Source organism: Cydia pomonella, chromosome 13, assembly GCF_033807575.1.
Source record: "Cydia pomonella isolate Wapato2018A chromosome 13, ilCydPomo1, whole genome shotgun sequence".
NCBI lineage: Eukaryota > Metazoa > Arthropoda > Insecta > Lepidoptera > Tortricidae > Cydia > Cydia pomonella.
This window is the reverse complement of record NC_084715.1, coordinates 2,141,459-2,167,642: the sequence shown is the minus strand read 5'-3', so window position 1 is coordinate 2,167,642 and position 26,184 is coordinate 2,141,459. Positions and strand designations below refer to the sequence as shown.

General features: G+C 37.0%; 2 protein-coding genes across 7 annotated transcripts in view; one reads left to right on the top strand and one right to left on the bottom strand.

Annotated features, from left to right (window-relative positions):
• The window catches only part of LOC133523979 (uncharacterized), a 44,660-nt gene extending 34,391 nt beyond the window's left edge, over nt 1-10,269 (bottom strand). Inside the window, exon 1 of the mRNA XM_061859729.1 lies at nt 10,069-10,269. Within this exon, the coding sequence (XP_061715713.1) occupies nt 10,069-10,090 (22 nt within the window). The 5' untranslated portion in view covers nt 10,091-10,269. The remainder of the gene's footprint in view (nt 1-10,068) is intronic.
• LOC133523975 (uncharacterized) overlaps nt 1-26,184 on the top strand; it is a 68,895-nt gene that overhangs the window by 12,572 nt on the left and 30,139 nt on the right. For 5 of the 6 annotated variants that reach the window (XM_061859717.1, XM_061859716.1, XM_061859719.1 and 2 more), the window contains exons 3-5: nt 13,727-13,944; nt 15,276-15,431; nt 25,509-25,692. In XM_061859717.1, coding sequence (XP_061715701.1) covers nt 13,727-13,944; nt 15,276-15,431; nt 25,509-25,692 — 558 coding nt within the window. The remainder of the gene's footprint in view (nt 1-13,726; nt 13,945-15,275; nt 15,432-25,508; nt 25,693-26,184) is intronic. The other variant, XM_061859715.1, reaches the window with a different exon arrangement.

Here is a 26,184-nt window from a genome sequence, read left to right as displayed (position 1 = left end):
CGTGAATGACACGATCTTTTTGTAGAACAAGAAATGCTGTTGTCATAAAATAGACAACGGCTTTTTATAGGTGCATTTATTAATAATATTTGATTTTACTATGATATGTTATGTTATAAGTATGTAACTTTACTTTTGAGTGGCATTAACGTGAGAAACTTCATTCAGTTCTTGTCTGTCTGATTTAATTTCATGTCTTTTACTTATTTATATAAGAATTCAAGTCTTGGAGACCCTTTACATACCTAAGGATATTTTATTAATCTTTTTTTAATTACTTATATTTTATCTCTGTCACTTAGAGACTTTTCCATCTCTAAAGAATGTTAGTATTTGTTATTTGTATTTTTTTATCATAGTTTTTTTTGTGTAATTCGGCATTAAGAGACTGTATACATCTCTAATAAAGTATCTAGTATTTCATTGATTCCATATTTGTTATTTTTATTGATTGTAAAAATGTTACATGTAAAAGTGCCCCTGCGGCCTATTTGCTCAATAAATGTTTGTTTGTTTGTTTGTGTGCAACGGATCTTACTGATAGGCCTCGAAAATTACGTAATTCGGTTTAAAGAATCTTTATTGCTGTCTAAGAAATTACAGAAATTTCACTTAAATTAACAGGATTTTAGCGTCTAATTTCTAGACACTATTTGAAAAGTCTGACACCGCGCCCGTGCCGTGACTGGCTAGTCTACAAGTCTACAACACATCAACAACTCGACCTTAGCGTGATGGCGTGAACGAAGTAAACATTTCGCACGCTTTGACTTGCTATTCCCACCACTGGCCGGCTACAGTACAATCGACTAAGTGCCATTTGCACCATTCCACTAACAGCGCGACTTACGTGGGCGATGACTCGTGAATGCGACGCGACGAGGTGCGGCGCGGCGGCCCGACGGCATTCGGAGATCGCCCACCTAGGACACTTCCATAGGTATCAAAGGATTGAATTCACCCGCGCCGCGCCGCGCCGCTTCGCGTTCGCGTTCGCGAGTTATTCGCTCAGGTAAGACACTGCCTAACCCGGGGTTAACCGGTTAAACCTGGAGTTACCTTGGTTACCAGTACAATTTGACACTGGGTTAACGGGTTAACGGTATGTAATTTAAGTTTTACCACGAAATGAATGATTTATGATTATGATCTTTTAAAATCGTCACTTAACCTTTTGACCGCCAAGAACACGTTTTTTTTGGACGTTTTCCTTCTTTCAATTTTATCTTCTTATAGTTAAGTTAATTCAGGTCCATTGCAACAAAATTAATAATTATAATGTATAACGTTTTCGGCACTGTATTGTCAATATTAGATGTAATATTTTCAAATGGAAGTTTGTGCCGTAATAAAGAGAAAAAACACCTAAAGGCGTCGTTACTAGTCGCGCCTACAGCTACATCTACACCTACAGGTGTTATGGCGGACGCTGTTATAGTAACCTTCACACTTTCGAGTAAGGTTTATATTAGCTTCTTTGCGCCCGGGAGCTCGGCGTTTGGGTGATGTTTGTGGTTAAAAAAGTAAATTCCACCAGCTAGGTAAACTCAAAATTTACATCAATTTACTTACCTACTCTTGTGGATAAAATGATTCTTTTTCTCAACAGTTTTCGAAGAATAAAAAGAGCCTTTACGACCTGATGAAAATATTATTATTCGGGGATCATACTTACAATGGTTTAGTTTGAGGCGAGTAATCAGTTAAGTGATATAGAGTATATTATTCTTGGCGTGCGCCCTGTCTCAGGGGTGAATTATACGAAATATGCGCGGCATTTTGCAATACTTTAACATTTTTATTTACAAAATGAAGTTTTTAAGTGGAAAATTGTTGACACTTATGAGTTTTTGTAGGCGGGTCGACTGACCTTATTACGAAGCACACCCTAGTAATGTCTGGGGTGTTTAAAGTAAAGTACCTGGGCGACCGAGCTTTGCTCGGTTATAACTATTTATTGTAATATGGTGGTGTATGGGTGATAATCTTGAACATATAAAAAAAAAAAAAAGTTAGTCATCGGGCGAGATTCGAACCCGTAACACTCGTTTAGCAGTCCGCGTCTTAACCCCCATATACCAAATTTCAGCGAAATCGTTAGAGCCGTTTCCGAGATCACAGAAATATATATATATATACAAGAATTGCTTGTTTAAAGGTATAAAATAAGATGTAAGTATAATGACAAAATGTGACTTTAAAGAGTCCGTCTGAGCTAGCTAGGTCTGCACCTTGCACCTACTTTGACGTTACGGAGTGTGGGAATGCCACCATTTATAGTTATATTTTCATGGAAAATTTGATTGTTATTATGACACGTCCAGACTTTGCCATTGCAAAGTCTGTGCAGGGTAAACATGGTTTGACTGATTAGTTATGGACGTTTCTTCAATCAAAAACGTCAGTTTTGACACTGATGGATCAGGTTCCGATTTTGTCCTGTCTGGCCTAGTGGATAGTGACCCTGCCTATAAAGCCGATGGTCCCGGGTTCAAATCCTGGTAAGAGCATTTATTCGTGTGATGATCACGGATATCTGTTCCAGAGTCGTGTTTTCTATGTATTTAAGTATTTATAAATATATATATTATATATATCGTTGTCTAAGTACCCACAACACAAGCCTTATTGAGCTTACTGTGGGACTTAGTCAATTTGTGTAATAATGTCCTATAAGTAATATTTATTATTTATTAATATCCATTACTAATCTAGATCTATTTCATATCCTGTTATTAAAATCAGAATATGCCTGTGACTGTAACATAGGTTTATACTGCTAAATTGGTCAGAGATGTATCAATATAAATGGGTCAAAACTTTCGAAAAACCCCGGTATATTTTATGTATATACCTATTACAAAAGTCCACATGAAAATCGTATGTGGTTTTAAGTTTAATAATATTGTCTGAATAAATAAACGTTATTATTATAACGAATACGTACGTCACGTTGCGATATCGAATAAATTGACACTAGGGGTTCTGAACACAAAAAATCACGAGAATCGTTAAAGAATTGTAGAGGAGAACATCTGGACATACGAAGCAAAATGCCCCAGTTAAAGTGGACCCCTTCGCAAACGCTTCGGTCAAATATTTAATATTTCATATCAATTATAATCGTCGGTTCTAATTTTATATACCTATGATAGTATTCTCATTTTCGATCTAGATATAATCTATTATACCCCTACAGGGCACCACCTATTAAGAAGTTTTGTAGGCCACTCAGGTGAACAGCCTATTGGTCGTCGAACCCACACACCCCATTATAAACCTTAACACGTTGCAATAAGATTCACGATTATTCAATTAACTGTCAGGCATATTCAAATTTTAATCATAGGATATGAATTCAATCTGGATCGGATCTCATTCATTAATTCTTTTAAAATTACGGCTTCAGTCCAGTCGGACTATTTCGCCGTATCAAGGTATTAGGAGCTTTAAATACGATTAAAATTGTACGGTTAGTACAAGACAGTGTACGGTGATTTTATCAGCTCTTGTAAAGCGATAGCTGGACTTTACACGTAGCACGTGGACTACCGGCCGTTGACTCCAAAATGGTGGTAATACGCGTTTCAATATTAATTCTCAATTTACTGCACACTACTACATTAGTTTACTGTAGGTATAAGCTATCGATATTACACTTTAAACAATATTAATGTGCAAAAAACAAAGGAATTTATCACGAAGCGTGAATATCAAGATGGCGCACGATCGGATCTGTTAGTGTCAATTTTTTTTTCCTTCTGGCTTTCCCTGCCAATTTGCACAGGGTGAATTCGCCAATGTCGCTATTGACTTTGAGTCTTTGACACGTGATGAGAATGTTCAGTACAATATTTAGAACTTGTGGAAGGATGTGGTGTCATAATTTACGTTTTTTGTTAAAGATATGTTACTTTTCATACTGACAGATCCGATCTACATTTAATCCAGATCGAATTCCTATCCTATAATTAAAATTAGAATACGCCTGTGTGTCGTCGAACCGGCATTAATATTAATCGTGTCCACATTGCATTTTACAAATGTTACGGGGAGTTAGCCTCTATTTGTATAGTAAAAAGGGTTAGATAGGCGTGTAGGAGTTAAATTGTGCTAGTTCCATTGGTGTTGGGGACGCAGTATGATCTATTCACGATAATGGAGACCAGAGACTGATAAATAATAGACTGGCAGTTTAGACCGATACGTTTCAGTATAGTATGTTATTTATATAGTTTTTTCCTTAATAATTATTCTGTTATAAAAGTATATTTAATGTCAAAATTAAAATTGTTGTTTTAATATTCGTATGTCACGTGATTGAAAACGCCAGTTACCATTTTTTTCACTATAGCAGAAACAAGCGTTAAATTTGTACCACTGCACATTTGACGTTTCTTTCCATAGTTTCTTTATAACTGTTATTATGACGTCATTACGATAATGGCCGCTGCCTTTTTGGCACAAACATAATTCGTTTAAATTAAAAAAAAATCTTTGCATATAAAATACTAGTTGGCTATTGAAGCTATACGAAATTAAATTTATAAATATGTATATTTGAAAAAAAAAAAATTGAATGTTGACTACCTGCACTAACTGTTGCACGTACCTATATGACTGTTGTGTGTATAACGGCCTTCTAGCCTAGTAGGCAGAAATGAAAAGTAGGACAATGACAAGTAGGGCCAAACAATAGAGGCCGTGCGCGTTGGAGGGCCTGCCATCTTGTGGCCTGAACCGGAAACTTAAACCTTACATTGATATTTCACGCGAAAGCAGGGGCTGCCCTCTACAACTCACCTACGTTTCTTGTGCATTGCATGTTCTGCCATCTTGTGACCGACATTGGGGTCTTAAAGTAGACATTTATTTTATACTTCGCATTAATTAACAGGGGCCACAGGGGCTCCTATGCTGCTCCCGTTGTTCATGTACGCTCACTATAAGTGCTTTTTTTGCTACAAAAAATTCCTTTTCATTCTCGTTCGGTTATCTCCCCCCTTGTCACCTCACTTTTCACACTACATGGAGATTGACAGTCCTGACTATAAATATCTCTGGTAGGCATATTCTGTTGTTTGTGGAGCTTTGTCTCTGTCATGGCATATAGGATATTAGGACTTAAAGCTAGTATTACAGTCAGCGTCAAATACTTCGTAGCAGTCAAAGTGGCCAAATAGTTCGGTACACTATACTAAATATATGGTGTACCGAACTATTTGGCTACTTTGACTGCTACGAATTATTTGACGCTGACTGTACCTAAAGTAGTGTAGGAAAGTCTTGTTTTACTGGTCATATGTCTTGCAAGAAAGTATGGTCGAGTTTGGTACCAAATGAAAGTGCTCGGTTTACACATTTATAAAGTTTTTACATTTAACTTTTATTTAGTTTCAATCGGTCTACATAGTTTTTGGCAAACCGCGAGTTCTCAGTTCAGAGCGAATTACTAGTTTAATGAATTACTGCCATTATTTGTGATTTACCTATTACTGTACGCAGTGGCGGGTTAAGACCAAAATTTTATGTAACCAAGGTCTATTTAGCCCCTCTGGTGGCGAAAAAAATAACGAACATTTTTACGTTTTGTCCGAGATATATTTATTTGAGGAGCGAGGCCCCTCGGAACGCCTAACGCCGCCACTGACTGTACGAATACTCTATACGCCTACATGAAATACCCTATAATTATGGTGAAGTGTAATGAATTAAATTAGCATAATAAATACACGCCTCCTTCCGTGTAGATATAATTAAACGATTCACTTAAGTAAATTACTGTAAAAGTCGATGGTCATTATTGTAGTTTGCCGCTATACTTAATATTATTTTAAAGCAACAATAATTAATTTGTTATATACAGGAAGATGTAGTTTTCAAATAATAATTAATTTATCACACAGGATGTTTATTTAGTCACCTTCAATAATTTACGGGCAGAATATACAGGGCGTCCCAAGACTATGGGACATCAAGGGAAAGTACCTTAAATATCGTAGATAGGATATTTTGCTGAAAGAAGACTTTATTTTATTTTTAAAAGTAAGTAATATTGCATTCAAAGAATTTCTGAAATATTTTTGAAAATTGCTTTGGGAATTAAACCGAATCTTGAATTTTTTTTATCTTTGAATGCAGTATTACTCCGTTTTGAAAATAAAATAAAGTCTCCTTTTAGCAAAATATCCTATGTCTTATATTTAAGGTACTTTCCCTTGATGTCCCATAGTCTTGGGACACCCTGTATAGGTCATACTGAGCAACTTTTACTATGAGACCAACCCCGAAAACGCGAAAAAAAATTTACTCCCCCTCCCTTAGAGAATTTCAAGGTCAGACAGCCAAAATGTATGAAACAGCCATTTTTTTTTCACGATTTAGGGGTTAGTCCCATAGTAAAAGTTGCTCAGAATGACTTATATATTCACCCCGTAAATTATTGCATGTGACTAAATAAACACATTGTATACGGCGTCATAAAGCCGCTCCCATACAATCTGTGAGATACGTTAGTTTTCGTTGCCAGAAATTGTAACACAAAGAAGTAAAGCGAATAGAAGTTTTACATAGAAAACTTCGCCTCTAATTTCTTTCGAATTTCGGTTATAAAATTGGAGTTCTACTTTTTGTGTTAAGATGGAAGTACACCACCTGACCGTCCATACAAAAAGAGAAAAAGTTTTTCCACTTCTAAATATTTTCCATTCTCCATGATTTAAGTATGTTATTGACGCAATGAAAAACTAGGTTTACTTATAGGTTTTCCTTAAAAAAAATTTTTTTTCATTAAATCGAAACCTATTAGGGTTGGCACAACTTGACGTCCCTTTGCGTGCATCATCAGTGGCCACTGCATCCCTGACGGATGATTGTTGCAAGAGCTGTGTCAAAAGCGGTTGAGACGGCCAATGCATTTCCGCTTATCGGCCCGATTCGAAGAATGATTAAGATACGTTTAAGATCTTGGAAAGATCGACAACTAAACGACATGTCAAAATTGACGTTTATTTCGATTCCGCTGTGGACATTTCTAAAAAGGGGATAGAAGTTTATATGTGGTACGAGTTTTCTTTTAAGCTAGGAACTTGAAACTTGGTAAACGGGCATTACTTCTATATTCAAATAGACGACTTTTTTTAAATTGATTCTCTAAGTTAGTGAACCACCAACCAACGACCAACGGTTGTAAGTTTGCATCGGGAACGAATTTTTTTGTAAATAGTGATCTTGAAATATTGTAAAAAGACACAATAATAGGAAACAAGAAAAGTGATTTCAGCGTTTTTAGAAATTAATTCCCCAAGGGAGTTAAAATGGCGTTCAAGTTTGTATTAATCCCCTAAATTGGTGAAAAACGGGTTTAAAGTTTGCATTCGATTGGAATAGTGGACTTGAAAATCTTCTTAAGGGATTAATAGGGATTATATCGAGATTTTTTTTTTACTTAGGGGCTTGAAACTTCGTAGCATGTGTCAGACAAATCTCATGCGTTGTATAATTATTAACAAGTGATTAACCGTCCCTACCGCTGCATAATGTTCTATACTATATAACCACCAATATACATTCAAATCCACGCGTACAAAGTCGCGGGCAACAGCTAGTATTGTATATTGTATTGTATTGTATTGTATTGTATTGTATTTATTTATTTGCAAAGAATAAGTAGCTACAAAAGTGTCTTAGGTGGTAAGTAACAGTTGGTTGCTTATTCTGCTATTTGTACTAAACAGATTGTACTAGCATGCAAAAATCTTAAAACTACTACAAATCTGGCCGTATATCTTCAGAGAGGAAATCATTTATAGTATAATAGCTTTTATCAGATAATAGCTTCATTAATTTGTTTCTAAATCTATGTACAGGCAGTTCTCTTATAGATTTTGGTAATTTGTTAAAAAGTTTCATGCACATAACGAAACAATGGTTCGAATATAATGCTGTCCTGGGAACACAATATAGAAGCAAGTAGTAAGTACAATGTCAGGCCACGACCACCGGCTGTTAGGGCATAAATCCAGTAATCTCAGCTGGTCATAAACATGCGAACAACAGACTCCATTTGCATATTACATGCCAAGGGCATATTTTAAAAACAAGTACACTCATGTTACCAGCTTCAGCGCATTCCAGAATGTGTCGGGTACGTGGCGCAATTTCTTTTTCACATCACCTTCGGAAAAGGTCATTTTCCTGCTAGAAGGGATCAAAATGGCACTTTTCTTCCCTGCTAGGAGGAAACAAAGTGACACTTTTCTGTTCTGTTAAAAATAGCGTGATTTTTAAAAGAAATTGTTTGCTATTTTCTTACCTTTAATAATATTTTGAATCATAATCACTTCCTCATATTAAATTAATGAATCCTTCGCTTCGTTCAGGATTCCAAGTACGCCTACGCCGTAAAAATGTCATTTCTATTTGTGACACTTCTAATAAAGTTTAATAGAAGCCGATATTTGTTTTATTAGTTAAAAACTCTTGCGGACATTTACAAACCATGATAACGTTTGATAACTTCGAATACTTACGGAATACTAAATTTAATATGATTTGCATGTAAATAAATACTTTAAACACAGTGTAAATTTGCCATACGATAAATAGGTAAATTATAACTTAGCTTCAAATTCAACGGCGTAAGTACTTATTGCCCGACAAAGTAAAGTCAGACCAAGCTAAGTTGGCAGCGATTTTGATAGCACAGATTGTGCCAGTGTTATTTTAAACGTCAAACGTCTATGAGATTATGCCGTTTACTTAACACTTTTACAGTCTGTGCTATGAAAATCTACTTTTTTAGATTCCGTATTCAACTAGGAACCCTTATAGTTTCGCCATGTCCGTCTGTCTGTCTGTCTGTCTGTCCGAAGCTTTGCTCCGTGGTCGTTAGTGCTAGAAAGCTGAAATTTGGCATGGATATATAAATCAATAAAGCCGACAAAGTCGTACAATAAAATATAAAAATTTAATTTTTTTTAGGGTACCTCCCCTACACGTAAAGTGGGGGTGAATTTTTTTTTGCTTCAACTCTACAGTGTGGGATATCGTTGGAAAGGTCTTTCAAAACTAATAGGGGTCTTCAACAAACATTTCTTGATAAAGTTATTATATTAGGAGAGAATTGCTCCGAAAGAAGAAAAAAATAAAAAATAAATAAATAAAAATATGTGTCCCCCCCTTCTAACTTTTGAACCATAGGTCCAAAAAATAGGAAAAAATCTTGGAAGTAGAGCTTAAGACAGACATTAAATGAAAACTATAGCGGATATGATCAGTTTAGCTGTTTTTGAGTTATCGCAAAAAGTTTCCCCTTCATAGTAAAAAGACGTACACCCACAGTTCATCCCTTGGTTAACAATCTACCATACTTTAAGCTCCAGTTTAGCTTATTGTGACGGAAGAGTAACTACGGAACCCTACTCTGAGCATGGCCCGACATGCTCTTGGCCGGTTTTTTTTGGAATCTCCCTACACTTTTATGAGGAGTGAAGTCAGGAAATTATAACCTAAACCTAACCATCCAGACCTTATGTCTTTGTAATAAGGTTTACCTACATATTGTTATTTGTTTGGACGATGGTATGAGGTTCGTAGAAATAATGGAATGCAACAGCATTTATAAAGTATTTTGCGTTAATAAGTTCTAGTAAATGGTATGAAACGATTACCTAATTATATGTAGTAGTTTGCTACCGAGAAAAGCGTATTTACGAAATATAAATCAGCGGCATTTTTCTCTCTTTTATTCCAATTAAGGCGAAATAAGAGTGACAGAAAAAGACTGGGACTGAAAAAGGCAATTTGCAAATTTCGGTTTTCGCGGTAGGTAGGCTTTCAGCAAATCATCTTCGACTTCCACAGGTGGAAGCAGTGACTAGATATAGTTCGTATCATCCGCGATGACACGCAAATTTGTCAAATGTAACCTTTAATAACATGACATTATTTACAAGTCAAGGCACACGTCTTCGTGAATGACACGATCTATCGGCCTCTACTATTCAAGAATTATGGTTTTTTGAAGTAGATTTCTGTACGTGTTTATGGAATTCTAAAATTACTCACTAGCGATTTTAATTAAAGGCATCTTAATAAGTAATCCAGTACAGCAGCTCTAATGAAATAAAAACACAATAATCACTTTTATTCTAAAACAATACTTTCACGATTAACCACAATATATTGAGCCAATTGACGCGACCAACTAGATTTAAAATAACGTCGTTTTGATACTGGTAACTATATTAAATAACTTGAAGTTTATATTCACTCGCATATGTCATATAAATAAATTATAATTATAATTACATGTAGTATATGTAAATATTTTGATGACCGGTTTAGCCTAGTGGGTAGTGACCCTGCCTACAAAGCTGATGGTCCCGGGTTTAAATCCTGGTAAGGGCATGTATTTGTGTGATGATCATGGATATTTGTTCCTGAGTCATGGGTGTTTTCTATGTATTTAAGTATTTATAAATATTTATATATTATATATGTCGTTTTCTAAGTACCCTCAACACACGCCTTATTGAGCTTACTGTGGGACTTAGTCAATTTGTGTAATAATGTCGTATAATATTTATTTATTTATAAGCCTAGCAGGCTTTTGAGCAAATACCTTGGCTTGGGAATCCTAGGGCACTGAAGGAGAAAGTTAGCAACCTGAAGACTGCTAGGTTTCGTGGAGGAGCTGAGGTGGCTAGAGTAGTGCTACCTCGTTTCACGCAAAGTAGGCACAATGGTTGTCGATTTGCGGAAAATGCCCAGCATAACTATCTATATGTTGTAGAATTTAAGCATTACTAAAATTAAGTACATGTATTTGTTGAAAGCATAAAATTAAGTACCTGTATTTGTAGAAAGCATAGAATTAAGTACATGTATTTGTTGAAAGCATAAAATTAAGTTGGAATATTGCATACACAGCGGCACTCATTGAAGTACTTAAAGCATCTTATTTTTATGATGTTGAAGGTTAAATATATTGCCTAGTTTCCGCATTGCATAACTTGGCATATTTTTCATAGATTAGATTAGATTCATTTATTTCTTATTGGAAATGTACATTATATTATGGGGCTACAGTATGGGGTTCTTCAAAAAAGGAGTGTACAGGTTTTTAAAGGGTCGGCAACGCGCATGTGATGCCTCTGGTGTTGCAGGCGTCCATAAGCTACGGTGACTGCTTACCATCAGGCGGGCCGTATGCTTGTTTGCCACCGTCGTGGTATAAAAAAAAAATATTTTATATGTCAAAATAAAATGCAATCACAAAAAGATCGTTACAACACAATAACAACAATAATAATAATAACTACGAATCGGAATAAAATAAAACAGTAAACAAATAAAAAATATATATATAAAAACACTTTCTATAAATAGAAATATTTGTCAAAATAATTAAGAATATAAAAATAAAAAATACAGCTAGAGGACAACCTACTAAATAAATCTGTTACCGATAAGTCAGTCATAGATTAATAATTAAAAGATCTTACTGATGACGACCGGTTTTGCCTCGTGGGTAGTGACCCTGCCTAGGAAGCTGATGGTCCCGGGCTCAAATCCTGGTAAGGGCATGTATTCGTGTGATGAGCATGGATATTTTGTTCCTGAGTCATGGGTGTTTTCTATGTATTTAAGTATTTATAAATATTTATATATTATATATATCGTTGTCTAAGTACCCTCAACACAAGCCTTATTGAGCTTACTGTGGGACTTTGTGTAATAATGTCCTATAATATTATTATATTACTTATACCGAGAAATATCAAGACTGCAAATCATTTACAAATCAGTACATACTTTTTCTATGGCATATAGTTAGTACTTACTTAATAATTAACGGAAACTATAGTATAGAGTGCCAAAAATAATAAAAAACTACCAATATATCAAAGGAGATATCTAACGTGTTTTGTATTCCGCGGTAGCTATCTTTTTTTTTTTTTTTATTTAGGAAACAAACAGTCACATATTAATATATATATATAAGCTTAAGTGATAACAAACAGAACTTTAGTTCCATTGAAAAAGAATACATAGTAACTTACAGATCGAAACATGGAAGGTGTTAGGCATCTTCTTGTCTGTCACGCATACAGGGACTTCAAAACATCAAACAATCAATCATCTTCAAACATTCTATCTTCTTATACAATGGACCCGGGTACGTCCTTTGGACCCGGGTACGTCCTTAAACTACGTCCAAAAGAGAGGTATGGGCATTGTGAATGTAATCTCGCTTTGTGTGGTAGGGCACAGCCAGTGGATGTCATTCCAGATCTAGAGCAGAGCCCAACTGGAGAAGTACCTCCACCTTACAGAAAACAGCAGCCAAATAACACTATACCCTACTCATAGTGTTGTGTTCCTACCGGTGAGTAAGGTTGCCAGAGGTCAATGAGGGGGGGCGGATTTAGGGTCGGCAACGCGCATGTGGCTCCTCTGGAGTTGCAGGCGTACATAGGCTGCGGAGGCTGCTTACCATCAGGCGGGCCGTATGCTTGTTTGCCAAGGAGTAGTATAAAAAAAAAAAACAATGTTAAGAAAAATATCTAAAACGTCAAGGTAACATCGATAACAGACATGTCGATATTTTATTTTGTCAATCACTTTATTTTGCCACAAACACTTCTTAGTCTGCTCATATCAGTGCTTAACAATCATCTAATTATGCCTTTGTGTAACCCTGATAATTTTTTATTGCCAATAATTATTGTTTGCCAGTTCGCCAGTTTGCTGGCGAAAACCGTTTTGTATAATCTCTGACTTTGTCAGGTTCAATCTTTAAATGTGAATAGACGTGAGTAACAGAGTTAATTTTTCTTCGTCTTTATAAATAAAATAAAAATAAAAAAGCCTTTATTTCTTACAGAGTTAAATTTACACTAATATTATATTTAATTACAAAAAGTAGTTGTTGTTAGTAGGTAAGAATCGTGAAAAAAGTTTGTTAGAATTTTTAAGGCAAGTAAAAATTTATTATAAAAAAATATTATGATAGCGTTATTATTATTTGTTTCGTTTTCCTGTGAGTTATTCTGCAAGAACCCCTCTGCAGGTAAAGCTCTCCTCCAAGGTGAACCAATCGTCTCTGGATTTTGCAGTTTGCATCCAGTTTGGACCCGCTGGACGTTTGATTTCGTCCTCCCACTGATTTCGGGGTCTTCCTTGCTTTCTTTTGCCTGGTGGTCCCCTCCACGCGGTGACAATTTTTGTCCATCTTTGGTCTTGAAGGCGCGCGACGTGTCCCGCCCACTTCCATTTCAGTTTCAATAAATATAAATTAATAAAAAAAACATCCATGAAGTAATAGCAGGTATGTTAGCAATTAGTATGCTATCCAGTTAAAGTGACATCAATATTTAAAAGTCACTGAGCATAATAAAATTAATTGAATTGATTGTAAACACAGCCTATGGACGCCTGGAGTTGCAGGCGTCCATAGGCTGCGGTGACTGCTTACCATCAGGCGGGCCGTATGCTTGTGTGGTATTAAAAAAAAAACATATTGAGTAATCGCAGTTCAAGCAATGTATTTGTCATAGTATGTGAAAACCTCTTGCAGCACATTTTCACGTTAAATCACAAATCACTCGCTCATTTCACTATAGATTCCGTTCTCATAATTCCTTTTCTCATGGTAAGTATTGTTCTCAAAAAGGGTGTTAATCAATTATTTAAATATTAAATATAATCATTGTCTCTTCAGTGTTAGGCGCGGTGTCTGCAGCCCAACTTCGTCAGCTGGCCCGCGGCGGGGCCGACGGAGGGCTGGAGCGCGCCGTGCTCGCGGGGCAGGGCCGGCGGCTGCTGCTGGAGGCCGAGCCGCTGCACCTGCCGGCGCACATTGAGGCCTTAGTCAACAAGTGTGAGGCGCTGCATGAGGCTGTGGAGAAGGGCTCGCTGCTGGAACTGCAGGTACAACTGGTAAATTGACGTTAAACACTCTAAGTAGTTGGTATATGCTGTGTATTAGTGTATTAAGTAGGAGAGGTGTGGCACTGTAGTAGGGTAAGTGTAAGGTCTTCATTTTGGGCTGGAGCGCGCCGTGCTCGTAGGACAGGGCCGGTGGATGCTGGAGGCCGAGCCGCTGCCGCTGCCGGCGCACATTGAGGCCTCGGTCAACAAGTGTGAGGCGCTGCATGAAGCTGTGGAGAAGGGCTCGCTGCTGGAACTGCAGGAACAATGAGTCTACAATATCAATAGACGAACTACTTCTAGGATACTGTTCGTTCAACAAACCTGAGAAGATAATCTCATAGGTATATAAAATTTGAGGTGTTATAATGGCTGAAACCACAATAGATGGTTGCAGTGCAAAAATGCATATTGAGGCTAAGACTAATGCCTGCCTCGATAATACTGTATCGCATCGCAATGTTACGTATGACAGTCTCATTGATGTTGTTGGCACATGGGCGGATGTCGGAGGATTTTGAGGGAGTTGGAGACAAACTGCGTGTGCTTCTTATGAAATATATTGGGAAAGTTAAATGAGTACATCAGTTAGCTTAAATTAATTATATTTGATTATAGTGCCATCTATGAATTGCGTGTAGAACTACGTACCCTTATTGGATGGTTATAATGTCGATTATCGGTAAGCCATCTAAGGTTCGATAAAGTATGGAGAGGGTCAGTTGTGTGGCGATGTTAACTTCACAATGTCCAATCTAATTTAAACCATAGACCGATTCTCCTTTCATTTATCTACAATTAGCCTCCATCACTAGCTGAGGATTGATGTACCTGTGAATGGGTTCCAGCAAGCGTTCTTAATGGGATCAAAGTTTTCCAAGCGACCTACTCGTATATTATGTGTTGAATGTATATCCCCATGCACACCCTATAAAAGCCCGGGCTCGAAAGACCCGAGAGTTACAAATTGAGGACTTACTTATTATATTACTTAAAAATGTCATAGTTCCTATACAGTATGTTTATTAACTAAAACCATTTACTCAAACCCGTATATGTTTAGATCACAATGAGTAACTTTTACTACGGGATATGGTACCAACCCCAAAATCACGAAATAAAATTTGGCTATATCGTATATTTAGATTGGTCTGGCGTTGAATTGTTTATGGGAGTCTCATTTTTTTTTCGTGATTTTGGAGTTGCCCCGATAATAAATGTTGCTCAGTATCACCTGAATATTAACGGGTTTGAGTAAATGGCTTTAGTTAATAAACATACTGCAGTAACAAATCTTCGGGACACTACCAATACATCGAATACTGTCTATTTATTCACAGGAGCTTCTGGACGGCGAATACAACCGCAAGAAAACTGTCACTTGTCTAGACGAAGCTGGTGCTGGGCTGCTTCACAAAGCTGTGTTCTATGACTACACGGACATCGTGGAGTGGCTGGTTAATAACTACCCGCAGCTCGTCCATCAGAGAGACTCTGTAAGTACTGTTAGGTGACGGGACACTCCGACAACACCGATTGTCGAATGTGTCGCGAAGAGGAAGAGACAGTAATACACCTAATGTGTGAATGTAACGCCCTCGCCAGACAAAGGATGAAAGAGTTTGGAGCAGACTATCTGGAACCTAAAGATTTCAATAGGTTACCCATGAGGCATCATCCGGCACATGGAGATGGTCAAAAAAGCTCTTGAGTAGCTGACGGATTTGCCCTAAGGGGGCAACAACACAAAAGATCCCTGTGGGTGGGCCTAAGTGTATCCGCAAGGACCTCCGAAAATCATAAGATAAGACTGTTAGTTGTTAAAATACATACACCATTAGGTAAATAAATTGAACACGGAAAACGCATGTAGTTTGGGTAAACTCTACGAACGCTGGCACTGACTGGCTGTTCATCTGGTAGTGATCCGTCCACGCCAGATTGGGCAGGTTGCCCCGGAACTGCTGAGACATGACACCCTAATGTGAAAGTGGTGAAGGATTGTTCTTGAACAAGTGATCTAGAGAATTAGACGAACTTGAAAGTTACATTTTTGTCCATAATCATAATTTTCTACACTTTGAACAACATCGAACAACATTAACAGAAAATTAGTTTAGATTATGTTCAGAAAATGTTACTGTTTTAGAAAAAAATCTACGTAAGTACATACTCGTAATATAATTACATTGCGATACGTACAACACATTCAAGTACAAAACACAAAAACCATTAAACTGAATCATTGATATCGAAACCATGTTAAATACCACCATAGGTAAAATCCATTAAAAACAATATCAAAACAGCTTTAGTCCGCACCTAATTCGGTTTCCAATTATCTCTCAGTAATGGCCGACAGAAATGTAGACCCATTAAATATACATGTGCAATTGTTTTGATAATTGTACGAACTGGAATAATACCTAGTTTTTGGTACAGTTACTGACTTTAATTGATGACCCATTTAGGTTTTACTTTAAATTGGACATTTTATACCGTGTATATCGGAGAAACTTAAAGAAAATCGTCTCCGGTGGTACGGGCATATTCGTCGCCCAGAAGATCATACGGTCAAGTTAGCCTTTAATATGCCGATACAAAAGCGAGGAAGTGGAAGACCACCGCCACTTGGCTGACGACAGTTGAAAAATACTTGAAAGATGTTAATACAGACGCTGACATAGCCAAAAATCGTATATTATAGAGGAAAAGGACAAGAAAGGCCGACCCAAGTAAGAAGAAGAAGATTTTATACTGTATATTGACAACCAAATTTGCTTGAACCATTAATGGATGAACAGTTAAAATCTGTGACGTACCATCAAGTACCATTACAAATAATTAAGTACCTGGAGTCTGGCTACCGAAATATTACAAAATTGTTTGGCGGGAAATTAAAAAAATCTTGGGCTGGTCACACTTTGTGTAGTAGACGTTATAGTGTTGATACTAGAACATATTTTTGATTTTCTGTGCACACGTAAGGTACCTAAGGAAATCAGTTAAATATACGTTGTCGTGCACTCAAAGTCAGCTCACATAATTTATATCACTATGTAAAATATAAAGACATATATAGACATGTATTGCCGAGATATTTTTATATATTTTATGTTGTTAAATCAAATTACTACTGTATATTGGTTTTCAGTAACTCGTTACGTTCCAATGTTTGGATTTTATTGATATTTTCCAGTAGGTACTTAAAGTATCAAAATAGTAATAGAGCACCAACCTATTAAATTGTTTACGACTTCTAAGAAGTTTTTCGGTATGTAACGCTTCACGTCAACTTCGCACATTGTCGTAATTATTTACGAGCTTAAATAATAGTTTACGGGCCCCACTCGGTATATTCATTATTAATATTATTTAAAATAAACCCCTTATAACCCGCGAACAATTTGAATGAATGACATAAATTGACAACAGCTTTTAGGTTTTTTTCTAATCATAGACAATTGGTGATACAACAACGAAAAATCTGTCAACAATATTTGGCTAGCCAGACTCTAACCATTTGTGATCCTTATTTTGAAAGCGATAAAGTCTATCGATGTTTAGTTATGTGTTGCTGTTCCTGCCTATTTTAAAATGGCTAGATTGCTAGCTTTACAATGAATTACTTGTATTATCCAATAGTGTCCGATCGAAGTTTCGATTTTACTTTCGGTTTCGGCATAAAATTCAGAAAAATAGTAAATAGGCAGGCAAGGTACGCAGTGTTGTATGAAGGTTGTTCGAAACGGTGGATTTACCCTAAGGCCAAGTAGGCCCGATCCTAGAAATTTCAAAGAATAGTTTAATAAAATAATAATTTTGGAGATTATAGATAGAGAGTTTTCTTTTTCTTTGAAGTTTTTAAAGAAAAATCTTCTAGAGCGGCGAGATATTAGGAGCGGCACTAGGCAGTCTACCTATACGATGGGTGCTGAGAAGGGGGTGGCTAGCGCTTACTACACAGGGCCTGGGGCCTAACGCGGCCGACACTGGTTGTTCGTCTTCAATGTTTACTAGTCTCTGATGGTACATACTGTGTTCTATATGCGTCTATCAACCAATCGATTGGATGACAATCAAGTTCTAGTTTAAAGTTGGAACGTGCGTCACATTATGGCTTCCTTATTGGTAGTTAGGGTTACGAGTTCAAAACATTTTTAGATATACATTATTTGTGTAGGAACTTGGTAAAGAAAATAAAACATCAATATATTCGTTAACATTTAATTTAGGCCAAACAGAAAGGTTAAACAATAATATACTGTTAGACTCCATTGTTTTAAGAAAACACACTGTTAGCTAGTTTGCATTTTTAATAGCGATCAATTCAGTAACTAATTTAGAATATGTACAATTATACGTTAATAATTATACTTAGTTTCTCAGTATAGTGAAGGCTGAGTGGTAGAGAATTCCCTTATGGCATTAAGTTCGCCTTTTCTACAATTAAGTTTAAATAAAGAAATAAAGTATATTATGTAGTGTGTAGTATGTGTGTTCCGGATGCAGCGCATGTGGAAAGCGTTGAGACGACGCTCGTGCTTGGCGTACGATGTCCAAGTCTCAGCCCCATACAAGAGTATGCTCAGGATGCACGTTTGGTAAACGATCATCTTGGTTTTCCTGGTTAGATGTTTATTTTGCCATACTCTTGTACTCAACTTCCCAAACATCGTCGCGGCTTTTCCGATTCGAACGTCGATTTCCGCATTTTAGATATAAATTGGAAGGACAAGGTTACGAACGAGAGGGTTCTGGAGATTGCTCAGCTACCCAGCCTCTTTGCGCTGCTAAAGCAGAGACGCTTACGTTGGCTGGGGCATGTGCATCGAATGCAACCTTCTCGTTTGCCGCGACGTGTTTTACTTGGCGCCATAGCTGATGCCAAGAGAAGCGTCGGTCGGCCAATGTTACGGCATAAGGACTGCGCCAAGCGAGACATGCACGCCTTCAACATCCCTGTTCATAAATGGGAGGAGCTTGCCGAGGACAGAGATAAGTGGCGCAAACTGGTGTTCGACGGACGTAAAATCCATGATGAGGCTTGGTTTAAGACACTTGCTAGTAAGCGAGCCAAGCGTCATCAGCCCGACACCTGTTCGCCACGGACATACTACACCTGCCTGGCTTGTGGTCGTGTTTGCCGCTCCCGTATTGGCCTACACAGCCATGAAAAGCGCTGCCGCCCTACCTGACACTGTTTGAATAGTCTGTAATAGACTCAAAGGCCAATGATGATGATGATGAGTATGTGTGTAAGTGTGGACGGTGTGGTATGTAGTGTATGTGCGTGCGTGCGTGCGTGCGTGCGTGCGTGCATGCGTGCATGCGTGCATGCGTGCGCGTGTGTGTGTGTGTGGTAAAGACAGACAACTCAATTAATAATAGGCTTAATATCCTTAAGGTTGTTACATACACATTAGAAATTTCAAAATAGACTGGCAAGAGATTTTTTAAGTCCAAAAAGACAAGTTTTCAAGTACAGAATTCATCGTAGTTCCTAATCCAACTATCATTAACTAACTATCATTAGCTTATTTATTTACATGCTTCCCACATTATTGCTAGTGCTACGTTAGCCAAAACATTGTTTTTACGGATATATAATATTTTTTTGTCAAAATTTTAATTTTTGATAGAAAGTTTAATCGCGGACTGTAATTACCATTCAACGAGCAACTAATACTCATAGAGACAATTCTAACAAACCCAAACACAGTTAGGTTGCGTTGTTTTATCACAGAATTCTTATGGCCACCTCCTATGTCGATCATCATCATCAAATAAACATAAAGAGACAAAGTTTGTTTTTCAAATAGGTATATTACAATGCGCTTATGAACGTCACATTGAGCAATACCGGCTCTAACCCTACACTTCTGATCCGAGAAGAATTAAATCCCCCCTCAATTGGAGGAGGGTATCTTTATATATCTTTTCAAAACATATTCTTATAATTAACATGCATTAAGATACAATTTAAATTACTATAGAAACAGGGTGCGTAGCCATCATGTCAATCGCTTACGCTCCGTAGCGAACGAAACACAACTATCACTGTCGCACTAATATGGAAGAGTGAAAGAGAGAGATGACTACGCTACGCTACTAAGTTTAATGGTTTAAACTAGTTTAAAGACATAATATAAAAAAATTATACATGTGTAAACCGGGCACCTTCATTTGATACCAAAGTCGACGATTCTTTCTTGCAAATAAATGACCAGAATAGCAAGACCCCTCACAAATAGCTTTTTGGCCTTCTAGGCTCTTCTAGCTCCATAACCCCTTGATCGAGCCTGCTCATAATTTAATGACTAAAATATAATGCCCTCATGTAGGTACACGTTTACCCAATTTTATTTAAATTAGAACAAATCTACATAATTTACTTAAGTTATTGTACATCAAGGCCGGGACGTGCTGCCCCTAGCCAGCCGTGTGTTCCAAGTTGAATGTAAGAACTTCGCTTCGCTTTGCTCGCTCGTTCGATAACGGTAACTTGTTTTTAATTACGGATCCAGCGAAGTCGAAACCACCACCTATTATATATACTGATTAAACTAAACTAAACTATTCTGATTGACTATATTTGCAGTTTGATTTTAGAAAGAACTTTCAGTAATTTAATTATGTTCATCAGTTCGCTATATAATTTAAATCGCTAATTAAATAAGCCGTTAAAATAGGAGCACATAAGTTGCGAGAGTGCCGCGATAGACGCGCATAGCACCAGTTACTGCGCGCGATTGCTGCTGCCCTGGTACACGCACACAACGACTAGCAGTGACGTCAGCAGCACACACGCATCAGGACACGCCCCGCGAAGCGGACCGAGGTGACTAATCTATAGCTCTCTCTTTCTGCGCGCACGCGCAAGCTCAACCTCCTTTATTTCATTACCGCCTAGTAAGTTGTAACCTGCTTGAGAAGAATGGCGGGTGAGAATGATGCGTCGCGCTCGGGCGAGGAAATGCTTAATGCAGAACGGACGCCGCCGAACTTCAGCGCCCAACGGGGCAACAAAAGACAAAGAGATAGCCCAGGGACAGACCTGCAACAATTTAAGGAGGAAATGAGACAAATGATACAAGAAATAAAGTTATCACAGAAAAAACAAGAGAAAGAAATAAAAACCATCAATCCCACGCTTGTGGAAATAAAAGAGTCCAACAGTAGTATAGACAGTACTGTCAAATTTCTAGCAGCGCAAAATGAGGAACTAAGGAAGAAAATGGAAAAACTTGAGGAGGACAGAAGAAAGGACAAGGAGTACATAAATATCCTCGAAAATAGATTAGAGGACATGTCGCGCGACAGCCGAAAGAAAAACATTGAAATTAAAAATGTCCCAAAACTTGAGAAAGAGACTAGAGGAGACCTAGTTAACATGGTTACTAAGTTGTCAGAGACCATAGGGCTCCCTTTATCTCCCTCGGACATCTCGGACATACACAGGGTACGTAGCCGACCGAATGACAAGCAAAACCCTCCCATTATAGTGGAAATGGTATCGGCTATACAGAAAAATGATATTCTAGGGAAATGTAAAGAGTACAACCAGACAAACTCTAGCAACAAATTACGCGCCAAGCATCTCGGCTTACTCGGACATAACATACTGGAGACCCCAATATACATAACGGAGAACTTAACAGTTAAAGCAGCTCGACTACGATTTTTAGCAAGAGATTTGGCAAGCTCAAAAGGATACGAGTTCTGTTGGACTTCTTTTGGCAGAGTTTTTGTTAGAAAAACTAAATCCGCACCTATAATTAACATCACAAGTGAGGCGCAGGTGCAGAGACTTCTTCAAGAATCGTGACTAGCTATAAATCTAGGTATATCTTGTTATTATTACTATATTGCATGTTTGGCTGTTTATGATTGGATTACTTTCTTGTTCTCGCTTTATGCGTACAACACACACATACTCCACATAACTATTTATTGTAACATAAAAATATATACACATGAAACTAAAATCTTACACAAAAATAACATAAAACCCCATATACATTATATCAAACGAATCATGAATTGTAAGTTATCTCATAGACCAATTATAGACCTAATAAAATACTTATACTCAACATTAACTGCTACCACAACTGATTTTAAACATATTCAAAATGAATGACACTCTTTCTACTCTTAACCAAATTGACGAATTACTTGTGGTACAATCCGTAGAATGCAATGAAGAAGATATTCTAAAACATATAAAAATCAAACAATCTGATATTACTATTTTAGCACAAAATATAAGAAGTATTTACTGTAACTTAGATAATCTCATAGTAACCCTAGCGCAATTTAAGTTTAATGTTGATATTATAATACTTAGTGAATGTAGATTACATCCGGACAAACCTGTTCCATCATTAGAAAATTATTCAACCTACTCAACAACCCAATATTTAAACCAAAATGATGGTGTAGTCGCTTATGTTAAAATGACACACAAGGTTAAAGTAAAAGAAATAAAACTTACACATGCATCAGGACTAGAAATAAGCTTCTTAGATAAAAAAATTATTGGGCTATATCGATCACCATCTGTTAATAATGCTGATGAATTCATTAACTCACTAAATATGCACCTGGAAACAATAAACTCATGCAAAAATATTATAATTACAGGAGATATAAATATTAATCTAATTCATAAAGAAAATCAGCAGTCCTACGAGCGATCTAACAGGTTAAATTATTTAAATATGCTTGCAATGCAAGGGATACTGCCAGGACATGTCTTACCGACCAGAAATAAAACATGTTTAGACCACTTTATGATTAAAATAAATAAAGAAAACTCGCAGGCAAATATACTAGTTTTAAACACGACTATCACTGATCACTACACCATATTACTAAGGCTTGGTAACAATAACTTTAGAAAAACCCTTAAAAAAACATGTACCAAAATAAACTTTGAAACTGCAATAAATAGCTTAAAAGAAGTGAATTTTATAGACATATATAAAAGTGATGACCCCAACTATGTTACTGACTATATAATAAATACAATTCGAACATGTCTTGCTGCAACTAAGACAACAACACTTGTACCTAAAAATAATCGCATTAAAAAACCCTGGATAACTCTAGGAGTTCTCCGATGCATCAGAAACCGGAATAATATGCAACGTAAGCTTAGGCTGGATCCGGATAATATAATTCTTAGAACAACATATCGAAGATACCGAAATTTTTGCAATGGCCTTATAAAAAAGCTTAAAAGGAAATACGACAAAGATACCTTAGTTAACTCTAGTAAAAACTCAAAGACACTTTGGAAGGCAGTAAATAATATAACAAGTAGAAAAATAAATAAAAAAGAAAACGTGGAACTACTTGACATTAAAAATACCCCCATTGAATCTCTAAATGAAGTAAATCAGTACTTTTCTAACGTTGGCAAGTCTCTTGCTGAAACGATATTGTCCAGTAATAATGTTGTAAACCGCATAAATCATAACCTAACTAGCACATGTATACCTTCTTTTGTACTATATGACACAGATCCAAATGAGATATATATTACCCTTTCAAATTTAAAATCGACTAGTGCTCCTGGTTGGGACAACATCTCTACAAAATTCTTGAAACTGGCGAGTGGTATTGTTGTTCCAATCTTGACGCACCTAGTGAACCTATGTTTCAGTCGTGGTGTCTTTCCTGACTCTTTAAAACAGGCTATCATCACTCCGATTTATAAGGGTGGGAACAGAAATTGTGTCTCAGATTACAGACCTATATCAGTCCTACCTGTGATTTCAAAAATTATAGAAAAAGTCATAAATACCAGAATATTGAACTTCCTAAATAAATTTAACATTTTGTCAAACGTCCAATATGGGTTTAGACGAAACCTCTCCACAGAGGACGCAGTATCAGCTCTATCTTCTCTAATTATAGACAAGCTAGACAAAAATAAAAAATCACTTACCGTCTTTTTAGATCTAAAGAAAGCGTTCGATACTGTCTCTGTTCCCATACTAATTAGAACCTTAGAGGCCACTGGAATCAGAGGAGTACCGCTGTCGCTACTCACCAGCTACCTTTATAACCGTAAGCAAAGAGTAAAGATTGGTGAATATATTAGTGGCGAATGTGACGTAAGTTATGGTGTCCCTCAAGGAAGTGCTCTCGGCCCAACTCTCTTCTTAATATACGTCAACCAACTATGTCAACTTAACATCGATGACGGATCGATCTTTGCTTACGCTGATGATACAGCTATTGTGTTCTGGGGGGATAGCTGGGAAGATGTCAGGAGATCCGCTGAGTCTGGACTAGCTAAAATTGCTCAGTGGCTACATAATAACCTACTGACATTAAACATAGCAAAAACTAACTTCATATGCTTCACTAAATACAAGAGAACGCAGCCCAACTCCACCTTCACTTTGAAGATACATACATGTAATGACCTCAATGTAAATTGTACTTGCCCAGAAATCCACAAAGTTGAGTACACAAAATACTTGGGCGTCATGATAGATCAGAGACTTACCTGGCATGTACATATTGAACTAATCATGTCGCGAACTCGAAAGATGATGTGGATCTTTAAAAATCTTCGACACGTAGCAACAAAAAAGCTACTTAATCAAATTTACATTTCTCTTGCTCAGTCGGTTCTTGCATACTGTATTCCAATCTGGGGTGGTGCCACAAAAACAAAGTTTTTGGAATTAGAAAGGGCTCAAAGAGCGTTAATCAAGGTAATGTACTTTGAGCCCTATTCATGCCCTACCAGTGAGCTCTACCAAATTTCGGAACTGCTCTCAGTTAGAAAGTTATATATAATTAATGCAGTTTTACGAAGACATAAAGAAACCATATATACACCCGAAACAGACGAAAATAAATCTAAACGAAGAAAACCTGATGTGATAACAGCTCCTGTACCAAAATCTGTTTTTGCAAAGAGGCAGTATGTAGCTCAGTCGGTTAAATTGTATAATTTTATAAATAAGTTGTTAAATATTTACCCCGTAAGCGCTAAAGAATGTTTAAATAAACTAAATATATGGATTAAAACTAAAAGCTATAATGACGTTGAAAACATATTAGTTGGAGTCGTCTAATATTAATTGTATATTACTACATCATATAAAAAAAAAACGGTTTATTCCATCAGCTAATGCATTGGTCTTCAGATTCATTTTCGCACACAAACAAACACACACACACACACACACACACACACACACACACACTTATTCCCTTGATTATTAAAACTTTATAAAAAATGTAGTCCAACAAATTGTACCTTCAAAATTATAAATCTACGCTTTCTCTATTAAGAACAGATTTTTGTTAAAAATTGTTTTATATACTTACTAAATTTCTTTCTATTCTTTAAGTTATAAAAAAAAATGTTCGTTTTAAGTCTTAAGCCTAGCTATTGTACCTATATGTAAAAATTCTGTTACCACCTACGGGAGAGCGGTGTCTCTTGACACAAGTGTCATGTACGCTTAAAAAGAGGCACCAGCCCAGTCAAAATCACGTTTGTTTGTGCTAACTCAATAAACATTTTTATTTATTATTATTATTAGTTCGGCCGCACACCGCTTCACTACGCAGTCGGACGCCGCGCTGACGCCGCCGCAGCGCTGCTGGAGCGCGCGGGCGCAGCGCGCGGCGCGCGGGACGCGGCGGGCCACACGCCAGCGTTTTACCGTGCGCAGCGCACTGCGCTAGAGCTACCGGAAAAGACTGCTGCTGTTCCTGATAAATCAGGTTAGAACCTGTTGTACAGTCAGCATCAAAAGTAGCGGATGAAACAACGCGCCAAAAGTATCTGATATTTTGGATAACTTTTCGAAATAAAGATAAATTTCTAAAATTCGCGTTCAAAAGTATATCTTTTACAGTCTTAGTTGTTCTGTATTAAATACATTACTTTTTACAGAATGGTACGTACTTATGAAGCGTTGTTTGATTTGATACGTTACTTTTGATGCTGACTGTACAAGTTCAGAAAAGAATCTGTTTGGTAAATGTTCTGAGCGACTATTTAAGAAAATATTATTTTTATCAAAATATGGTTTTTGGAGAGCCTTGTTCGTTTTTAAAGACCTATCCCAAACGATACCCCATGCCATTGGGTCAAAACAAACGTTTCAAGAAAAATCATTTTGTATGGGATTGAATGTACATCCTAAAAAAAACTTTTTCTGACTTATGTATGCATGCCAAATTGCGGCTTTCTAGAACTAACGATCACGGAGC